Consider the following 19,459-nt stretch of genomic DNA (forward strand, 5'->3'; position numbering starts at 1 on the left):
GACCGTTACTTTATTTTTGATTTGCTGATCTTAAAGGTCAGCGGTAGCCTGTAGATAAGATTTTAATAAGAAATATATACTGTATACACATTTAAGCCATGTTTTGGTATATGGCTTGATATGTGTAGTCCCTATAATTGCACAACAGCACACACTGAATGAAAAAGACTAACTTAAAATAAAAAATAAAAAAAATATTCCAGCAGCTAATGTAAGAATGTTATAATATATGCATGCCGTATGTACACATGTGCTTTTCATCTTCGGTTTAAATTGCGAATATGCAATTTGTCTAAATGTTTTATTCGGAATATGTGCAATCCCTGGTAGTAAAAAAAAAAGAAGAAAAAAAAAAAGAAAATGTTTTAAAAATAAAAGAAAAAAAAAATATGTGCAATCCATTTAAGTTAAAATGCCGGGTATTTCCATTGTATTTCTCTCTGGTGTTTCAGTGATTTATAAAGCAGACCAAGAACACTGTAAAATGTGTGCATACCACATTAAACAACCAGAAACCACACCATAAAACATAAACACATTTTTATAGTACATGCTTGTCAATTACACACAATTGCCCCAAGGTAAAGAAAATATATGGCAATTATAGACTATATCACTGCCAGTTAAAAGAGGTACAAACCTATACAGTTATGGCCAAATGTTTTGCATCACTTAAGATTTTAAGGATTGAGACATAAGTAAACACAACTCTGTGAATATAATTTAGATATTTTATTTAACATCATGTAATCAAAGAAACTACAAAATGACATTGCAAAAGTCCGCCGGAAGACTACAGTATTTCATATTAGATTTCGAAATGTAACATTTTTCTATTTTGGTCAGTTTTTCTTAATTATACGGAAAACTACAAAGTAATGTGTAATTCAATATAACGTAACATTATTCAACAGGTTTCATTCGACTTTACCAAGTAAAATGAGTTAATTCTATAAGGTGATGCAAAACTTTCGGCCATAGCCACAGTCTTTTTGCAGCGCTAAATTTAACCGTCTGCCATGCGATTCTGGAAATGTGCAGCTAGACAGGCATTTCTTAAGATAAACACTTTTAAAATGTGTATCTACAAAAGGAATGCATGTATGAAACAAACAAAAAAAAAAGAAACATCACAGCCCAATTTATGAAATAACAATAACTTAGACTCTTTCTGTTTTTCAACTATTTAACAAAAAGTATTTAGCTTTGCATTTTGTAACATTGTTTCTTGTCATTGTGTATGTACAGAGTGGACCCCGTTGACAAAGGAAACGGTAACACGCATTTTAATTCACCTTGGTTTATCAAGTTTCACATATAGTTTTCAGTTTCTTCATTTTTAAAGTTTACTTTAGATACGTATATTCAAAATAGTTGTAACCTGAAAAATGATTACATTCGTAAAAATACAGGAAGAAGAAGAAGAAGAAGAAGAAGAAGAAGAAGAAGAAGAAGAAGAAGAAGAAGAAGAAGAAGAAGAAGAATTAGTTGGTTAACCATTAAGTTTAAAAAACTTAAACTTATACTTGTTTTATAACTTATAAAACAAAAAATATACAATGATACAAACTAATCAACAAAAGTGTGTTTTATAGAACGTCAAAGTTACTTTGCACAATATTCAGAAGCTGTATCATTACTTATTAAAAAAGAAACTCCGAAAGATGAATCTTAAAAAAAATAAAATAATAAAAAAATCATGCTTTATCTGCATGATTGACAACTCGGAAGCGTGGATAATATTTTCGAGGGGTGCGCAAATTCAGGGGTCTTTAAAAATAGCACAAAAATAAAACAAACATGGTATCATGTTGCATATAAAGTAGTCTCAGAAGTCAATTATGTAACATTATAAACATATTTAATCTCTGGGTGCAAAAAAAGGTTTGCTCTGAAATGCGTTGTCCCCCGAGTCTGGCCCCTGTTGGTATCTCCCAAACTTGCTTTAGATTTTTGTTCTCTTTTCATGGAATCAGGCTCATTCTGCTGTAGTCAAGGATTGCTTGTTTGACTCCTCGTCTATGCTTTCAATGGCTTTCTGGACATATTTGCATTGAATGCCCGGGCTTTTATATTTTCCCCACTGAGAACACCCCACGCAATAATGGATATCTTGTGGATTTTATGGATCGTACCCACGGTTTGGGCTGTAGAAGGTAAGACCGGCTACACCAGCCGTTGCAATCGATTTTATGTAATATATATGGTGCGGAATATACGCCTGTCTGTAATTACTGCACACGGACAAAACATGTTGCGGTCTTCAGACATTTCAATGTGTTGCGAAGGATACACAGTAACGATTTCTATGAGCGTTTTGGGGGCGGTATTGTGTGTATCGTGTTTTATTGTGCAAAAATTGTGCGTGTCTTTTTTAATTGCAAAACGTAAGGTATGGCCAGTTTGCGTGTGATGCGCACCCTAGCACTAGTTTTCATACCTGCAACGTGCATCACCTGCAACTTGCATAAAAAGAAAGTACCCTATATCATTTATATTTCTGCGCATTTTTTCTTTTTCATTTAACAATTTGTCACAAACCACTCTCTATATATTTCATTTTCAATACCATAGGCTTTCACATATTTGATAGGGATCAAATGAATGAAAGTGAAACAGACATTATAATATTAACAATAATAAAAAAGGAAGAATTGAACAATTATTTGTAAAAATGAATTGAAAAAAAATCTGTCACTACACATATTTGTGTTAAAATTAAGTAATGGGTTTGAATGGGCTTTTGTGTTCAGGCATTTTCTTGCCAATATTTGAACTCATCAGACATGCTTTGCAATTATGCATGCTCTAAACACGACGGATGGCGATGTGTGTTTAACCATTTACTCATATATAACAAAAAATACACCTTTTTTTTAATTTGGTCGTGAACTCTCACGCTTTCTAATCTAGGAGAATTATTTTCATATTGTTTAATTTTTAATGTTGCATTTTGATTATTGATTTATTTTTGGTCAGCTGTCTGTGTAGTGTACGGCACGGCCCATCTTTTGTAGCACCGTGTTATTGAATCTAGTATTATTGTATCTACTACCTCTCGACAATAAACGTACACATCCGTCATTGTACTTTATCTACGGCAGTTTACATACAGAATGCTCCACCGTATTAAAAACCTAGGAATTCAGTATTATGATTTTGACATTTGTGCCGACTAAATGAGTTGACAGAGAAATGTCAAATTACATTTTATTGACATTTACATTCATTTGTGTGTGTGTATATATATATATATATATATATATATATATATATATATATATATATATATATATATATATATAATTTGCACTCACAATACCTATATTATACTATATAAGGTTATTATTATGTTGTAATGCGTATGATAGTTTGCCTGTACAGCTCTTTAAAATACATGCATTTGTATGCAAAGATAAATAAGCACATGCATGTGTATGTTATAAAATGCATATAAAGCATGCACTAGGTGGATACCATATGTGTGGATGCAACTAAAAGAACATTTAAATAATGAGATAGATAGGCTAATGCTGTATAAACACAATACTGATAACTTAAAAATATGGATTAATACTTTATTAAACACACAGGAGTCCCTTATAAATAACGGAATTGCTCGCTCCTTGCTGTTTTTTATTTCGCTCTCTGCCTACTGACCTGTGGCCCTAAAAAGTAAAAACATACCAGGCCTGGCTAGTGTATTTGGCCTACCAACCAGCCTCAGATCAGACCCTTGAGGTGCCAGATTTTCAGACCTGGTCATTCAGTGTTGACCCTGGGTGAGGGGAAAGTGGAGCCAGTATCTGTGAAAGAGTTTTGGTCTCTGTGGTCTATTATATTTTAGTTGGAATACAAATACGTCATCATAGTTTTTCTAAAATGTAAATTCAACACGGCCTTTGATTCTTTTTTAAAAATGTTGTTTTACAAAGATGAGAGGCAAGCATGACCTTGTTCGTATTCACCAGAAATAAACTGTAGACAAAAGCGACAGCTTTATTTGTAATGTGTTATCTGCGATTTAGTCATTAAACACCTTTTACCATGCAGAAAATGGTTCTCCTTTTTATTTCAAGATAACTGGGTGGGATACACCCAAGTTTACAGGCTTTACTCCTGAGACATTGTAAGCAGTTTACATATTATGTATTTTTAGGCAATTAATAAAAAATATTCCACTATTGGTCTGAATTTAGAAGAAAAGTTTGTTTGTTTCAACTCTACATACATACATAAATAACATATAACGTGTGGTTAAAGATACATACATTGATCGATGTAATCCTGTTTTATAGCCAGTCATAATAAAAGTAATACAATTTTAAACAATACATCTTTTTGGCGTCCGCCCGCACAATCAATGATTTAATGTCTACAGTAAAATGTTAGCCTTGGCTGATTTGAAATATTTTGCTGACTGCAATATAATATATCTGTAATATATCTGTTAAACTAAAAAACAGACTTACACAAGGACTGCAGTGTTCCACTTTATTTATGCATCTCTGCCTGTTTCACTTAGCCATGACACATGAAAGTATTATACAGCACAACATGAGCCATATTTCATAATTTCCAGATAAAATGGGAATGTTAAGTTGGCTGCTCAAGATAGATCAAGGGCAGTATTCTTTAACAAAGTCATTTGGTTCAAAGTATATATAATGATAGCCGTTACTGATGTCAATCTCACTTTGCAAACTAGATTCAAGCATTCAGAAAGAATGCTAACCGATCTGTTATGAAGAACGCCGCAACACAATCTGTTATTGGTTTGTTCGTTTTGTGTCAGCATACAGGGGAATAGAAGTCCACCTGCTTTTAGAAAATCACTTCATGAAACATTTAGGCCAGCGTCCCCTGCAAAGGTGAGCAGGTCACACCGAAGACCCCCTTGTGAGTGGGGCTCTTTTCTCTGCTGCATAGCTCACCTTCTGCTTGCCCCATTCAACCCACGGTTTTTAATGACGTCTAGGTTGGAGGAATACATTGGTTGATCGCTCATCTGAAAGTCGGTGGCACACCACCAGGTTTTTAAAAAAGAAAAAAAGGAGAGTGATTATGGGCATCGCTTCTGTTCTGCGATGAGGTGTCACATTTTTCCTTTTTTTTATGGTTTCTGCTTCTGTGCAGATTGGTTTCTCATTGGTGATGTCCGTCCGTCTGCTGGAGATTCAGGGCGTGGGGAAATTGTCCGGCGAGTGCAGTCTCTGTGTGTGCTTTCTATATTTGGAATTCATGTCCTTGCAGAAGAGTGTTGTGATCAAACAAGAAATCTTTTTTTTTTTCTTCATAATGATCATAAGGGACTGCCATGGTCTCTGCTTTTTGAGTTACATCCAGCTAAAAAAAATGTATATTAGGAGGGTTAGAGAAGAGGCCAACTTGTGCTATTGGAGAAATCTTAGCCATTAATCCTCAGGTCTATTTTTAATTGTGTGCTGTTTGTATAATTTGTACTACATTGCCTGAAAAGGGCAGCATGTATTGAACCTCCTCATTTTCTATCTCTCCCACTTTCCAGTTTACCGTTTCAAGCTCCTATCCCCTTATTGCTGGATAGCTAGAGAATTGTGGGTGTAGATTTAGGACAGCTTTACATTTTTCTGTAGTTTAGATCCGCCAGGAGGAGGACACCCTCTGTTCTTTTTGTTTGTTTGCTTGTTTGAATTATTTATTGAATTTCTATTTCTTTAAGTATTTTTTGTTGGGGGGGGGGGTCTGTTTTTAAAAACAATTGATTTAATTTTGTCTTCTGTCTGCGTCCGGTCATGATCCAGCCCATCTTTGCAAACTCAAAAAAGGGCATGAATTAAAACAATAACCAATGCTTTTAACCATGCAGTTTGGTTTGGTAAAGCCTCACAGCTTTGGGCAGCAGCTTGCATCTTGTAGGGTTTATTTGATTCTCAATGCTGTCTCGCCTTTTGCTCTGTTAACCTGATTTGGTAATAAAACAGAATACCAGCTTTTTGTATGGCCTATAGTCAAACCTCCATCACTGCAGCACTTGTATCATCATAATTATTATTATTATTATTATTATTATTATTATTATTATTATTATTATTATTATTATTATTTACTGGCAGAAAAGTACCGATACTGTATGTCAAAATCACAAATATAGATAAAACAGATTCATTTAGGTCACTGAGGCGATGAACTGCATATTTTAATATTCTCTTTTCTGATTGGGCAGACTGCTCATGGAATGTAACGGATAGCAGCTCACTGCGTGAAAATGCAGAGTTGAAAAAAAGGCCAGTGGCGCTGTAACCTAAAAAAACAACTTAACAAGGGGGGGGGGGGGGGGACTGACAGAACTGACGTCATCTTGTACATTTCCAGTGCTCCGTGGCATCCACTTTAATTCTTGATTACGCCATTTATTTTACTTTTTTTATATATATATTATTCTGAAGCGACAGATTAAAAACATAAATATATATTTACTCGCAGAGAAATTTTAAATATATTTACCAGTATGCAAAAAAGTCCTTCTGAAACGATTTTAAGGATGCAGCAATGGTCTGATTGTCAGATAGCTTTATTTATTAATTATGCATTGATCTGTGAATGCGCATACTCTGAGATCCACGGTGGTCTAAGAAAAATATGACATTTTGAAATGTAACATTAAATTCTGTACTACTATTATGGCTTCTGGTAGACTTGCGATATTATTATGTAATTTCTTTGATTACATGATGTTAGATTTTATATATATATATAGTCAGTTCCTAGATTCTCCACTATGAGTTTCATAGGTAGGCACTGACCTCTGGGACACAAGGTCGGAAGCACATATCCAGGCTTGGACCGTTTTGAACATAATCCACCAACAAAATGCCTTTTCTGGTGTGCGGCTTATGAAACGGCACAATGAAGGAGATGAGAAAATGGAGGTCCCATCTGCTCTGCAAACATTCAAAAGATCACAGCCTTTTGTCAGAGAAGAGCAAGGGTGGCTGGGCCCGAATCCTGCACTTCTCATTCAGAGCAGGGACTCAGGTAACGAGTGTGTTCAGAAAATGGCATAAAATGAAAATGGCATATCCTGAATAAATATGTTGCTCTCCGCGCTTTGCTGTCGTTTTACGGAAATGTTTGCATTACAGCTTTTTCTAAGACAGAACTTCCAAATTCCAGACCATTTTGTATAGAGGGTCGCAATCTATTTATTTATGACTTTTCAAAGGGACAATGGTGTCTATTATTTGGAGTTCCTATTGTGAAGCAAGTGCAAAGGAAGATTTTTAGAGGAATTCAAAAATTGCAACAGGAAGGAGCTTATAGTTGCTAGAAGGAGTAGTTAAAAAATTTTTCAATTTAGCTTATTTCTAGTTTTATAAATGTGTTATAATTGGAAAGAATATATGTACACTAATACATGTTAATGTTTTAAATTGTAAGCAATACAAATATGTATACTTTTTGAAAGCAGACATTTCCTGCAGTATTAGGAATTATTTTTATTTTTTTTGCTAGGCAGTCTTTATGAAGAATATGCCTCAGATTATTGTGATGAGTGAGATTTATAATTAGGGGAGGGGATTCTATGGAAATGCAGTGGGATTTCCTTTCTTTTACAGGTAAGACTGCTACAATTCAGACCAACATGTTCTATAGCATGTATAATACTTGGTGTGTCTGGATCCAGAGTATGACAATCGATAACATGTTTTTCATTTAAATACATTACCACTGTGAATGCTATCAACTATATGAGTCACTGTGCGGGTAAAGCTGATTAAGTTATGTGCGGTTTTCATTTATAAAATGTAAAAAACGTTTTTTGTTTCCTTCAATAAGAACTATCTGCAGTATCGGTTTAGCTGTGGTCAAATTAGTTTGAGTGCCACAAAGAAGTTGTTTAACAATATGAGATGAATGGTGGTATTCAGACAGGGCCGTCTGCCCTCTGCAAATCAAAAGGCTTAAGATTTTCAAACAAAAAACTACAAACATCCACACAAGATACTGCTGTTCGATCAAGAGATGGCTTAGTAAACAGTTTCAGTCCAGTGAAGATGGTCCGTTTGGATATATTAACTTACTAAAACCACAAACTGTTCAACCATTCATTTGTAGAAAAAAGATAACTTTTAAATGTCACTGCAAAGCATGTGGCTGTATACCAAGGCCATTATTCTTACTTTATATGACATTTCCTGGAAATCTATCATTAAATAATTAGTTTCCCTTTATTTGGGTAGTATTGATGGCGTCTGGAAATACAACTGTGAATGCTATCAACTGTGGGTGAAGCTGAAAATGTTAAACTGTATCAATACTACAGCAAGTTAAACAGACACCAGCGTATGCATTAAAAAAATGTATTATTGATGCATGGATCTAATGCATGGAATAGTATGGATTTATTTGGTGTGCATCATATTTTTTTAAAGAGATATCGCTTAAAATAACAAGCTATAGCTTTATAACAAACTGGATATTATTTTAAAAAATCTGTAAAAACTAAACAATAAGGAGATTGTCTATGAAAAAATCCTGAATGTGATATTTAGTACAGGCTCTCTCTATATATAAATGTGTATACGGTGTGAACATGCACGTGATAAAAATTGCAGCTGTAAATAATGTAATAAAGATCCATTTATACTCAAAGCTCACATTAGAAGAAGATCTATTTTTCTTATGATGGCAGTGTTCTGTATTGTAGTACACTGTCATTGTAAATGTATGTAGGTCAAGCTGTTTTCAATCAGATGCAATTCTTATGGGGCGGATTTTATAAATATGAGTCACTATAATGTATACCATACACATCTGTAGTCTTTTTTTTTTTAATCCTTTTCAAGTGAAAGTGGTTTTCAAGTAACAGAAAAAAGATTGTAGCGCATTTTTAATACTACATACTTCATTTACGCTGGGACATCGTCTATACAGGAAGTACGAATAAAACGTGTCTCTGAAACAAAACTAGCAAAAATAAAAAGAAATGGGCCCAGACATAATCAGTGCTCCTGAATTATGTTTGTTTAAATTACAGGTGGTTATAAATATAAACAAAGGACATATTTTTATGGTAGTTTATAATAAACTTACTGGAACACCTCAAATATTTCTCAATAACAGTTTCATATTGACGTGGTAACAAACATGGTTTGCAGTATTTTATTTCATAGACGCAGCAATGAAAGAGTCAATAATAGAAAGATAAAAACTTAAAAATGTAAAAATATAAAAATAAGAAAAATCAATGACAAACATTTTTTTTTATGTCTTCCGTTTATTACATTTCTTTAGTATTTCTAGGCATTGAATGCCAGAATAGAAACTCCGTTTAAGTCTTTTGTTTGTGGCTGTAATTTCATGTTTTGCCTAGGGACAGTTTCCACGTGCAAAACAGTGCATTTATTGAGCATGCTATCCCTCTCAGTGGCTGCCGATTTGAAAGCGGAACTCTGTCTATTTTCAATCCACCAGCAAAGTGATAATCCTCTCACTTCATATTGAAATGACCAGCGCTGATGACCCTGACTGGGCTGCTTTGATTGGATGATAGCTGCCATGGTCTGGTACCACATTGACAACAAAATACCCAATTCAGTGTATATTTTAGGAGTTCTGATTTTAGTTTTTAAAAAAAAAGGTTACATTTAGAATTCGGGTTCTATGTCATGACCTGTTACATTTGAAATTTCAATCTGCTTTCTGTTTCGCATGGTGTAGCGTTACAGTTTAAACCTTGTATTTATCTTGGTGTGATGGAACTGTTCAGCCAGGGAGGCAGGGGGATCGAGCGCTGCCAAGGGAGTAGCTGGGAGCCGTCCAAAGCAGTAACGCTCCACTATCCTGGCGTGGCACTATTTCATTGCTTTGGAATTTGAAGCTAGCAAACCAGTTGCTTTTGATAGCATATAAATATTATTGGTCTAAATCACAAAATGACCATGTAATTGCAACTGCTGCTCCTGTTGCTTGAAAGAGGCCAGAGGTCAAAATGTAATTGGATGTCTGTGTTGCCATTTGATCCCTGTTTAAAAGTATTTCCCCGCAGACATGAGGCCTGTTGGCAATGTGGAAATCAATTAAAGTTTTTTTTTTTTTTTTTGCAATTTGCTACTTTTTATCAACTCTTTTAATTTTGTAAGGGATATTGGTCACACGCTGTGCTTTTCATTTTTGTTCTTTTTACCCTTTGCTGGGTAAAAAAGAAAAACATGAATGAACACTACTTGCCACATTGCTGTACCATTTAAAATAAACATGCATAAAAGGTTGTGATTTTCTAAATTCAATTTTTTACTGAACCACAATTGATATTAGATCAGAAAACTGCTACAGACACAACAGCAAGCTGTTAAAATTGCTAACCAATTTAATTTAAAAATAAAACGCAAGCTGTCTTATGGCGGCTGTGGTACAAATGTGATTATAGATAAACAAAGGGCATGTCTAGCTTGAAATCTAGCTATAGATGTAATTTGCTCACCTATGTTTTATTTTGAAATGAATTCATGTTTTCAATTTTAATAAAAGACAAAATCCATCTAACACTTTTGTTGTCACACGTTTGCATGTTTCCTCAACAACTATCGATTTGGGGGTGGGGGGTGGGTGCGGTAGCCTCAGGGTAAAGATCATGACTAAATTCATCATCAACACATCAAGTCGACAGAGATATTCTCAATCATCTTTCTTGTTGACAAAAACAATTTTTTTAGCGCATTGCTTTTGTTTGACACATTAGGTGAATTATTAACCCTCTGTGAATTCCTGCCAATCTGTTATAATTGAGAACTGTCAGTGGGATTGACTGACCCCTGAGGTTTAGCACTTGGTGTTGGCATGAAAATATTACCCGGCTAAAAGTTTTACAGAATAAAAGGGATTCAAAAAAAGTAAATAAAATAAAAACTTTTTGTTTTGATAAACGTTGCTTGGAGACAACCTGGAGACCCCCCACTGCTGGTGTTACAGTTCCCTTATTCAGAGCCATATGCTCTGTCATATAGAGAAAGGTGAAACTGTACGAAAGCTTCGGCAAGCGCATTCTCTAGAGCCATTTGTCTGCGTGACTGGAATCTCCTTGCGTTGTGATTGGGTCAGAGGGGCTGGACATGTGCCTCAAATTCCAAAGCTCAGCGTGTCAGTAGAGGTTTATATTGAGCCTGGATCTGTAATAAAAGTCCCAGCGAAAGTAAGGCAGTGTTGCAGGATAAGACAGATGCTGGCTGCATGGTTTATTTTCCCTTTGAGTAAATGTTTTTTTTATTTCCTTGCTACTTCACGCTGACACACACTTCAGTGTTTGTTTGGTTTAAATTTAGATAACAAAATCAATGTATCTCACCAGGTACAATGCAGTATCCTTGTTCCTCCATTTGCTATTTGTATTGGATTAAGCTTTTTTTTTAAATTTCCAATTAATCTTCTAAGCATCCCACAAGGGGGCACACATCTAAAACAATGATGGGGTATAGCGGAGGCTACCGGAAGGCTGTAGTAAAACCTGGATTTACTGTCTAAGCTATAGCCTGCTTTTACCAGACAGTTATACACTCAGAAAGTATTTTAGTTTTAGTAGTTTTATTTCAGGCACCTTATAGTAAGCAGCCACCCAGTCCTCTGTGAATGGTTCAGGTTTCATTGTATTTTAAAGGTTTTTTTTAAAGAAACCTTTGGATGCAGGTGGATTTTCTATGAGTTGATGCTCAGACTCTACTGTGGTAAACTGAACATGTATGGTATGCTGAACATGTTTAAATACATGTTTTAAACCAAAGCCAAGAAGACCAGAAAACTGTACAAGTGTGTACTCTGGAAAAGTGGTGGCAGATGTCTGTTAGCTTAAAGACTGACCTGATGTGTAACAAACAGGTTTCAAGGATGGAGGAAGCTTGATTCTTAACAGCTTTAACAGTATCAATGTTTGTCTTTTCTGATGTTGGAGTGCTTGCAGGCCATCCAATTTTACGTGATTTTTTAAATACTTAGCATTTCTTTAACACAGATTTGCTAAACACTTTGGTGGTTGGGTGCAAACTGTGGGAGAGTTACTTACAGTGAGGTATAGACGGGTACAGATTGGAGATCTGTACCACACACGTGATGCAAGACTCCCAATACCTGAAAAGTGACATTTAGACTGTTGGTTTGTTACTGAGCTTTTATGTAACTGTGAGGCCTGACTGATTTTCCAGTCCTGTCAGTACTCATTTAATAAATGTAGCCTGTCCTTACCAAGAGACACACAAACACACAATCTAGACGTTGGTTTAATGTAGTGCTTCATTACTATGAAATGTGCAGTGTATTTTTAGTCCAAATATAAAACCAGCACACACCCGAGAGAGAGAGAGAGAGAGAGAGAGAATCAGAGTATGATTATTGTCCTTCTAGGATAATTTCTTTGTGATAGCCATTACTTAATAAGGGGTTATAACGTTAGCTTTAAAATCAATATTACAACAATCGTTTGTTTTTTTGTTTGCTTTTGTTCAGATTTTTCAAATACGTTTAAAAAAAAAAAAAAAAAAATGCTGCTTTGGTCATTTTCACCCTTATAAAGGTTTATGCACCATGGTAAAAAGAATAACAGAGTGAGGTAAAGCATTGTTAGTTAGCACAGTCAGGCATAATATATAAGCACTATATGAGCCCAGTACATGCATGATAAATTGCTTAATTATCTAATTTGAAATATCAAAAACACAACAGTATTTCAGCCGCTTAGGAAATTGCTGCTTCAGGGATCTTAAAATCAGACAGAAACTTTGCTACAAGACACACACACACACGCACATGTATGAGAAAACAGCAATAGTACAGCAGCCACTCGTATTAACAGTGCAGATGATGTGTTTTTTCAGGCACTTTTCTTCTGCTGCTGGACGGCTTGTTGTGACTGCTGGAGATCCTCTGGGAGCAAGCGAAAGCTTTGCCGGAGAATGCCGTTTTCAGTTTTTTAATACCTGTGTTGTGTTTCAGCCCATTATAGATGAAGGGCAACCTGTTTTATAGTCCTAGGTGAACCGAGAGAAAGCTCACTCAAACAATGTTATTTTTCACCCAGCACAAATGCCCCACTGACAGGTATGACCAAAAGTTTTGCATCACCTATGATTTTAAGGCGGGACATAATTTTATATATATATATGTGACAGATTGCCCTCTGGTCACACATGAAACACCATAGCGTGTGTTTATTATTTACAAAAAGAAAATAAACAAAACAAAACCTAACCCAATCTCGGGTCCTATCTTAACAAATTTTCCCCTAACTAATAACAAGGCAGGCTAAGCCTGTTACCTCATCACCAAAACCAAATCGCAATTCAAGTCGTAATCCAATACCTTTTCCAACAGTTTGTTTCACAGTTCTCGCAACACTCACAATAACAATCCAATCCAATCCAATCCAATCCAATCCAATCTCTTGCTCTCCAACTCTCCAACCAAACTCCTACCATCACCCACACAAAACACACACACATACTCACACACTCACACCCTTTTAAACATAACTAATGAATCCCCTAATTAGTCAATTGATTTAACCTGGACTTGGCCCTGACGCCAGTAACCTCTACTGGGTCCTAATGCCCCCCTAGGTGTGGTCGCTACATACAAGACATATTTATTTTAAACCAGATTTAATTACTTTTTAGTCTCTCTCATATAACAGTTATCACTTAGCAGTTTATCAGTTAGTCTTTAGTTTTAATCTCAAACACATTACATTATTTAATTTATTTGTTTATCCTCCAGTTAGTTTATGTTCTCCTTTCACATTTTGCTCACATATATTAATATATATATATATATATATATATATATATATATATATATATATATATATATATATATATGAATGCTTTTATTTGACATCATGTAGTCAAATAAACTACAAAATGATATTGCAAAAGTCTACTGGAAGCCATAATAGCAGTACAGTGTTTCATGATAGATTCTGAGATGTCACATTTAAAAAATGTTGGCAGTTTTGTTAAGTCTATGGAAAACCACATAGCCGTATGTAATTCAATATGTTAACGTAACATTATTCAACAGATTTCATTCGACTTTATGAAGCAAAATTTGTTAATTCTACAGGGTGATGCAAAACCTTTGTCCATAGTTGTCGTTATACTTGGGTAATATTCTGAACTATTATAAGAAAAGTAATGTTGTAACTACAGCAAGTTGGATTGTAACGTCCGGATTAGACATAGCAGGCCGACTGTCTCTTACTTTTCAAGAGCACTATGAAGATTGTTGTACTGGATCTTTAATCAAGTAATCTGCACACTTTCTTGTTACGATCAGATGCCCTTGTCTCAGGATTTGTCTGTGTGATAATGGTCAAGGTTTCCTTTAAAATCTCTGTTATTAGAGCAAGCAGTTATTAACGTGAACAACCTTAGCTTGGAAGGTTGATGGTGAAGGCTTTGCAGATAGACATGTAATTGTTGCTATTGCACATGTATGTCAAGAAATGCTAAGGATTTAGGAGTTAAGCTATTTTATTACAAGTGTTTGACAAACGTGGAGACTGGAGAACTGAGATATGCTGCAGGCTATATAACCAATGACTGAGATCTTCAGTACAAAACTTGAGCTACACCTGGGATTTGGGCACAGAAATACCTGAGCCACAGGCAGTCCCTTTGATCACCTGAAATTAAGAGGTAAAAAGAGGGCTGGAAAAAGGCAAAGGTGGGAGGGCAAGAAATTAAAAACTAGAGGGGCTGAGGGGAAATTGCCTTTACCAAGATCTTCAGTGGCAACACAGTAGAGGCTAGAACTGCATGAAATGATTATGTTACACATGGGAAGGATATTTCTGAGTTTAGCTTATGTTAAATTGTGTATATATGCTATTAAAAATTGAACAAAATGGTCCCATGGCGTAGCAGTATAAGCCAATGCCATCAACGCGGGGAGCTACGTCCTCGCAGGCTCCAATCTAGGCTGCTGGTTGCCGTGCCGACGGGCAGCCTAGCAGCAATGTAATGCAATTGGCCACATTGCCGGTAGAGTTTAATTTCCTGGTCAGGGATCTCACTGCCTCTCAGTGCACAGCTACCCCCTGTCTGCCAAGCTCTGAATTGCTCTCTGTGAGGTCTCAAGGATGACAGCTGTGTTCCTCTGAAGAGTGCAATTGTCATTGCGCTCTAAAAAGAGCTGGTTATTATAATACATTTATCAAATAGGATGTCTTTCAGCACTTTCAGTGTACAATAAATAAAGTAAGCAAATTTACATAGCCCTTTTTTACAGTGTGTGTCAAGTCATGATCCTTGTGTTTTTATCAGTATGGAAACAAATACAAAACATGTTTTTTATGTTACGGAATCATTTGTCAATCCGACTTCAGAGTTGCTGCTGTTAGAATTAATTGGACTTATCTTTGAATCGAAACGTAATTGTCAGGGGAGCTGTATAATAAGCTTCCACACAGAAGCCACACAGGACAGTTCATACGATAAAAATTATAAGGCACCTAGCGAAAAAAAATAAAAATAACAAACTGCATTTTATGAACAAATAAATTGTTATTATTAAGTTAAACTGTGCTGTTTCTTTCTGTGATGGTGCTTTTAAGTTGGAGAAGTGAATAATATATTGTTAAAATTTTCATAAATGACTGCAACATTTTTGATTAATCAAATTATTTGAATTATTATTGCAGCACTAGTAGTGACACAACAATGACAATGCTATACCATCCCCAGAAGGGTCAGAAGCAACGTTATGAAGCTTGTATTGCAATGGTATGAACACACAATACACACTGTTACCCAAATGAATGGCCCTATTCAGCTTATTGGCATCACCCTTGAAGTCACCCAGTACTGGATAAGCATGCGCTTCTGAAAAGATCCTCTATGGAAAACACTGCAGGAAAGTGCTTCTAAGAGGCTTCTACAATGAGACTGTCATTGGAAGGAAGGTACCTGATGGTAAGATTTTTATATTTCATATATTCAGTGATCTGAAGCAATACACACTGATGGGATCCCAGTGCAATACCAGACAGCTGCCGTATCAGGACCAGTGTGCGATATACAAATCCATTGGGTTTCTGGTAGGACTGTGGTTTGCTAAGATTTCTTAGCAACCGCCCCCCCCCTTCCCCCGAGAATGCCATGGGGGCAATAGGCTAATTGACCTTGCTGAATTCGACTTCTTAAGGGTGAGGATTTCTCAGATTTAGGATTGGTGGCTGGGCACACAAACAGAATATATGTCTTTGTTTAGGGGGATTTAGATTGCAAATCTGATTTCTTGTTTGGTGCCAGTGCAAACTTGACATCTGTACAGTGGCATCAAGGTGGGCACCATCAGTGCCAGAAGCAATAAAGGCAATGCAAGGTAAACAGCTGGCCACTAATGAAATAACTGATAAGGATCACCAGAGCTTATTTTCATATGGGGCCCCAGTGACCATGGGTGAAAATGAGTGGGTGAGAGATACAGGTGTCCATGATTGAGATTTATTAATGTTGATAAAACCGACTCAGCTGCTTAGCACTTGAAGGGTGAACAAGGGCTTCAGTCTAACATTCGTACTAGAAACCCTAGTGAGCGTTTTATATTTCTTTGTAAAGAATGTTTGGGGTTTTAATAATTCTAATAATAATCATAATCATTCATGCGACTGACAGAGCCGTGGAGCCATCTTGCTTTTAATGGCTCAGTGTTTGAGATTCTTACAAGATGCTTCTGCAGAGAGAGACAAAGAAATGCAGTCATGTGACCTGCAGTGCTTAAAACCCAACAGTTTATATTGTCTACATTTTCTAATATTTAATTTCCTACCTGTTTGATTTATAACATGTGTTCTCTATGCTTTTCATTTCTCTTTTCTGCTTAGATAACACTGTGTAACAATTTTTTTTTTTATTTTGTTCCTGGGTAGTAAGTGCTATTTCCTAATTGCTTATGCCTCAAAAGTATAGAACATGGCTATTATTCCCCACAAACTTTGCTTTTGTGACCAGGACAGTGATATTTCAAAATATCACTATTTCCAATGGGAAAATGGGCAAATGTATGTCTTTTCGTTCACATAAAGTCAGAAAAAAACAACATATGAATCCAAATTAACATGTATTTATACTAAAGTAATACAAAGATGACTACAAAAGATTTAGAAGTGAGTAGTTTTTCGAGATTTACAATTATACTGTAAATACAGTAAATGATAAATGTTTAACCCTTGTCAGTGATATGCATGTTGAATATTCATGTTATTCTTTGTGTTTACACAGTAGTGTGTAATCTGTGTAACCCTAGTATTTCATATTAAACATATATTCAATCTTTTCCATTATGAATGCTGTACATATTTACTCTTACACGATGCTGCCATGTTATTTTGCGATTCACTTGAAAGACTGGATTAATTCATGGATAGAGCATGTTGACAGTAAACATGCACTACTCTATAAGGCCCTTTATTCACATTTTCAGTATTTCTCAATTGTCAGATAAGATGAACTGTACCCACACATGTTAAACACATGCAGTAGTATTTCAGTTGATCTACAAACTGTCAGATCTTAATACCAGAATCACTGAAGTCCTTCCAAAATTACTTCTTTGTGACAACTATCATAGCAGTTCCTAACAGTGCAAGCGAACTTCTTAATAATTTCCTTCAGTGACGACACATACACCTTCAGGGTACAGGAGCTTTATTGATTTGAATGATGGTATTAAGTTACTCTGTTTTAAATCAATTGTCATGAACCCTTTGCCTTTTACACAAAAATGTTCTTGTATTGAATAAATAAATAAATAAATAAATAAATAGCAATGTTTTGGAGGGCTTGTCATGATGGATTTTATTATTTGTTCTATATATTTCAAATATGTTAACGCTTCAGCATTTTTCCCCACTGAAGTCAGCTCAACACATTGCAGTACTAAATTCAACAGTTTTCTTTCTAGAAAGCAAAATCCTCAAGCCAGATTCCACAGCAGCTGGCAACATGGATGTTCTACACCACCGCAACCCCCCCCCAATGAGAGAAGAAAAAAAAAACAGTTAAAGACTGCATCGCTAATGCTTTTCTTAATTATGCTTACACTATCTTTCTCCATTTAACGTAATCTCCCTGTGCATTACTGTTGGCCGTCATTGCGCCAGAACAAGATGCCCAGGAACTGACATTGCCACAGGGTATCCGAGCGTATAAAGAGATGTAGCTGACTAACCCACCGCCTGCAGAATCAGATGAGAAAGCTTCTCGCTTTACTATCCCTGAGCGCCGCCTTATCTCTTGCTGCCGATGTGAAAATTACCATGGAAATGAAAAGCAAGCAGATCGAGGGACTGGGGATTAAGAGAGGTGTGAGCGCTTGTGGAGCCGGCAATTAACTCCCTCTTTCCATCCGTTCCTCCTGGGAGGGTGTGAGGGAAATCAGCGGTGCTAGTCAGCCTACAGGTCAGCAGCTACCCCCACTGCCCACTGGCAGCAAGCTGGCACACCATGCAGGGAGTCTTGGCAGTTCCAGGGCAGCTGCTGCTTTGGTCAGAGACCACAGAGAGCTGCCAGTTGTAGGAAATGGCTTTTTACTTTTTTCCCAGTCCATTGAAGAACTTAGTGACACACTATTAGATCTACTGCAGTGGTCTAAGTGAGTGGAGTGTACTTCCCTGCTAATGTTTTTGCTTCAACCAAATGTATTTGTTAATTTGTATTCCAGTCTGCTGATGAGCATAGACACTAAGGCAATCCCTGTACATACTGTTGGTGTGCTATACTGTGTGCACTGGAACACAATGGATGTTTAAAACAAATATTCAATTCCTGGTAGAAACAAAAAACCTTTTGGATATGCTTCAAGACCAGGTTGAAAACCACTGATCTTAATCTTTTCAAACTGCTCGGTTGTATTTACAAGCCCTCACACTAATACACACAAATACCCACATTAAACATACCTACCGTACATACATGTAGATAACCAAGAAACCAAACTCCCTGTTCTCTTGGAAATCTTGGGGCTCAGTTGAGATTTGAAACCAGGACGTTATGTCATTTTTATTTGAATTTACACATTTCTGGACAGTATCCAGACTAGATGAATGGTTAAAGATGAATGGGGATTTCCTTTATGATACTGTTTAGGTTCCTTGTTCAAAAACTGGGGGCAGTTATGTGCTGTCATACTCTTCATGGTGAACATGATAACTGCTTTGATTCTGCATTAATCTTACCAAGCTTTTATCATACACTCCTAACCTCCTGTAGACTCACTGTATTTGGCTATCCTCAGATAAACTCCTGTAACCTTTAATTTACTGTGCGCTTACTGCACAATTATGAGGTAAAGGTATTTTTGAGGTTGTAGTTTTGCATTTTTTTGTGGTTAAGATGAGTAATGGTGAACAACGCTTTATTACACACACTGTGTTTTGTGTGGAGTTCGGATACCTTATCCAGCTCCTATAACATTGCTGAGCAGAGAATAA

At 36.1% G+C, this 19,459-nt stretch overlaps 1 protein-coding gene across 4 annotated transcripts in view; it reads left to right on the forward strand.

The window, feature by feature from the left end:
- The first annotated feature begins 1,965 nt into the window (after positions 1 to 1,965).
- The window catches only part of LOC121329132 (ephrin type-B receptor 2), a 111,382-nt gene continuing 93,888 nt past the window's right edge, over positions 1,966 to 19,459 (forward strand). For all 4 annotated transcript variants that reach the window (XM_041274510.1, XM_041274511.1, XM_041274512.1 and 1 more), the window contains exon 1: positions 1,966 to 2,156. In XM_041274510.1, the coding sequence (XP_041130444.1) occupies positions 2,105 to 2,156 (52 nt within the window). In that variant the 5' untranslated portion in view covers positions 1,966 to 2,104. The remainder of the gene's footprint in view (positions 2,157 to 19,459) is intronic.

This window comes from Polyodon spathula, chromosome 16, assembly GCF_017654505.1.
Source record: "Polyodon spathula isolate WHYD16114869_AA chromosome 16, ASM1765450v1, whole genome shotgun sequence".
NCBI lineage: Eukaryota > Metazoa > Chordata > Actinopteri > Acipenseriformes > Polyodontidae > Polyodon > Polyodon spathula.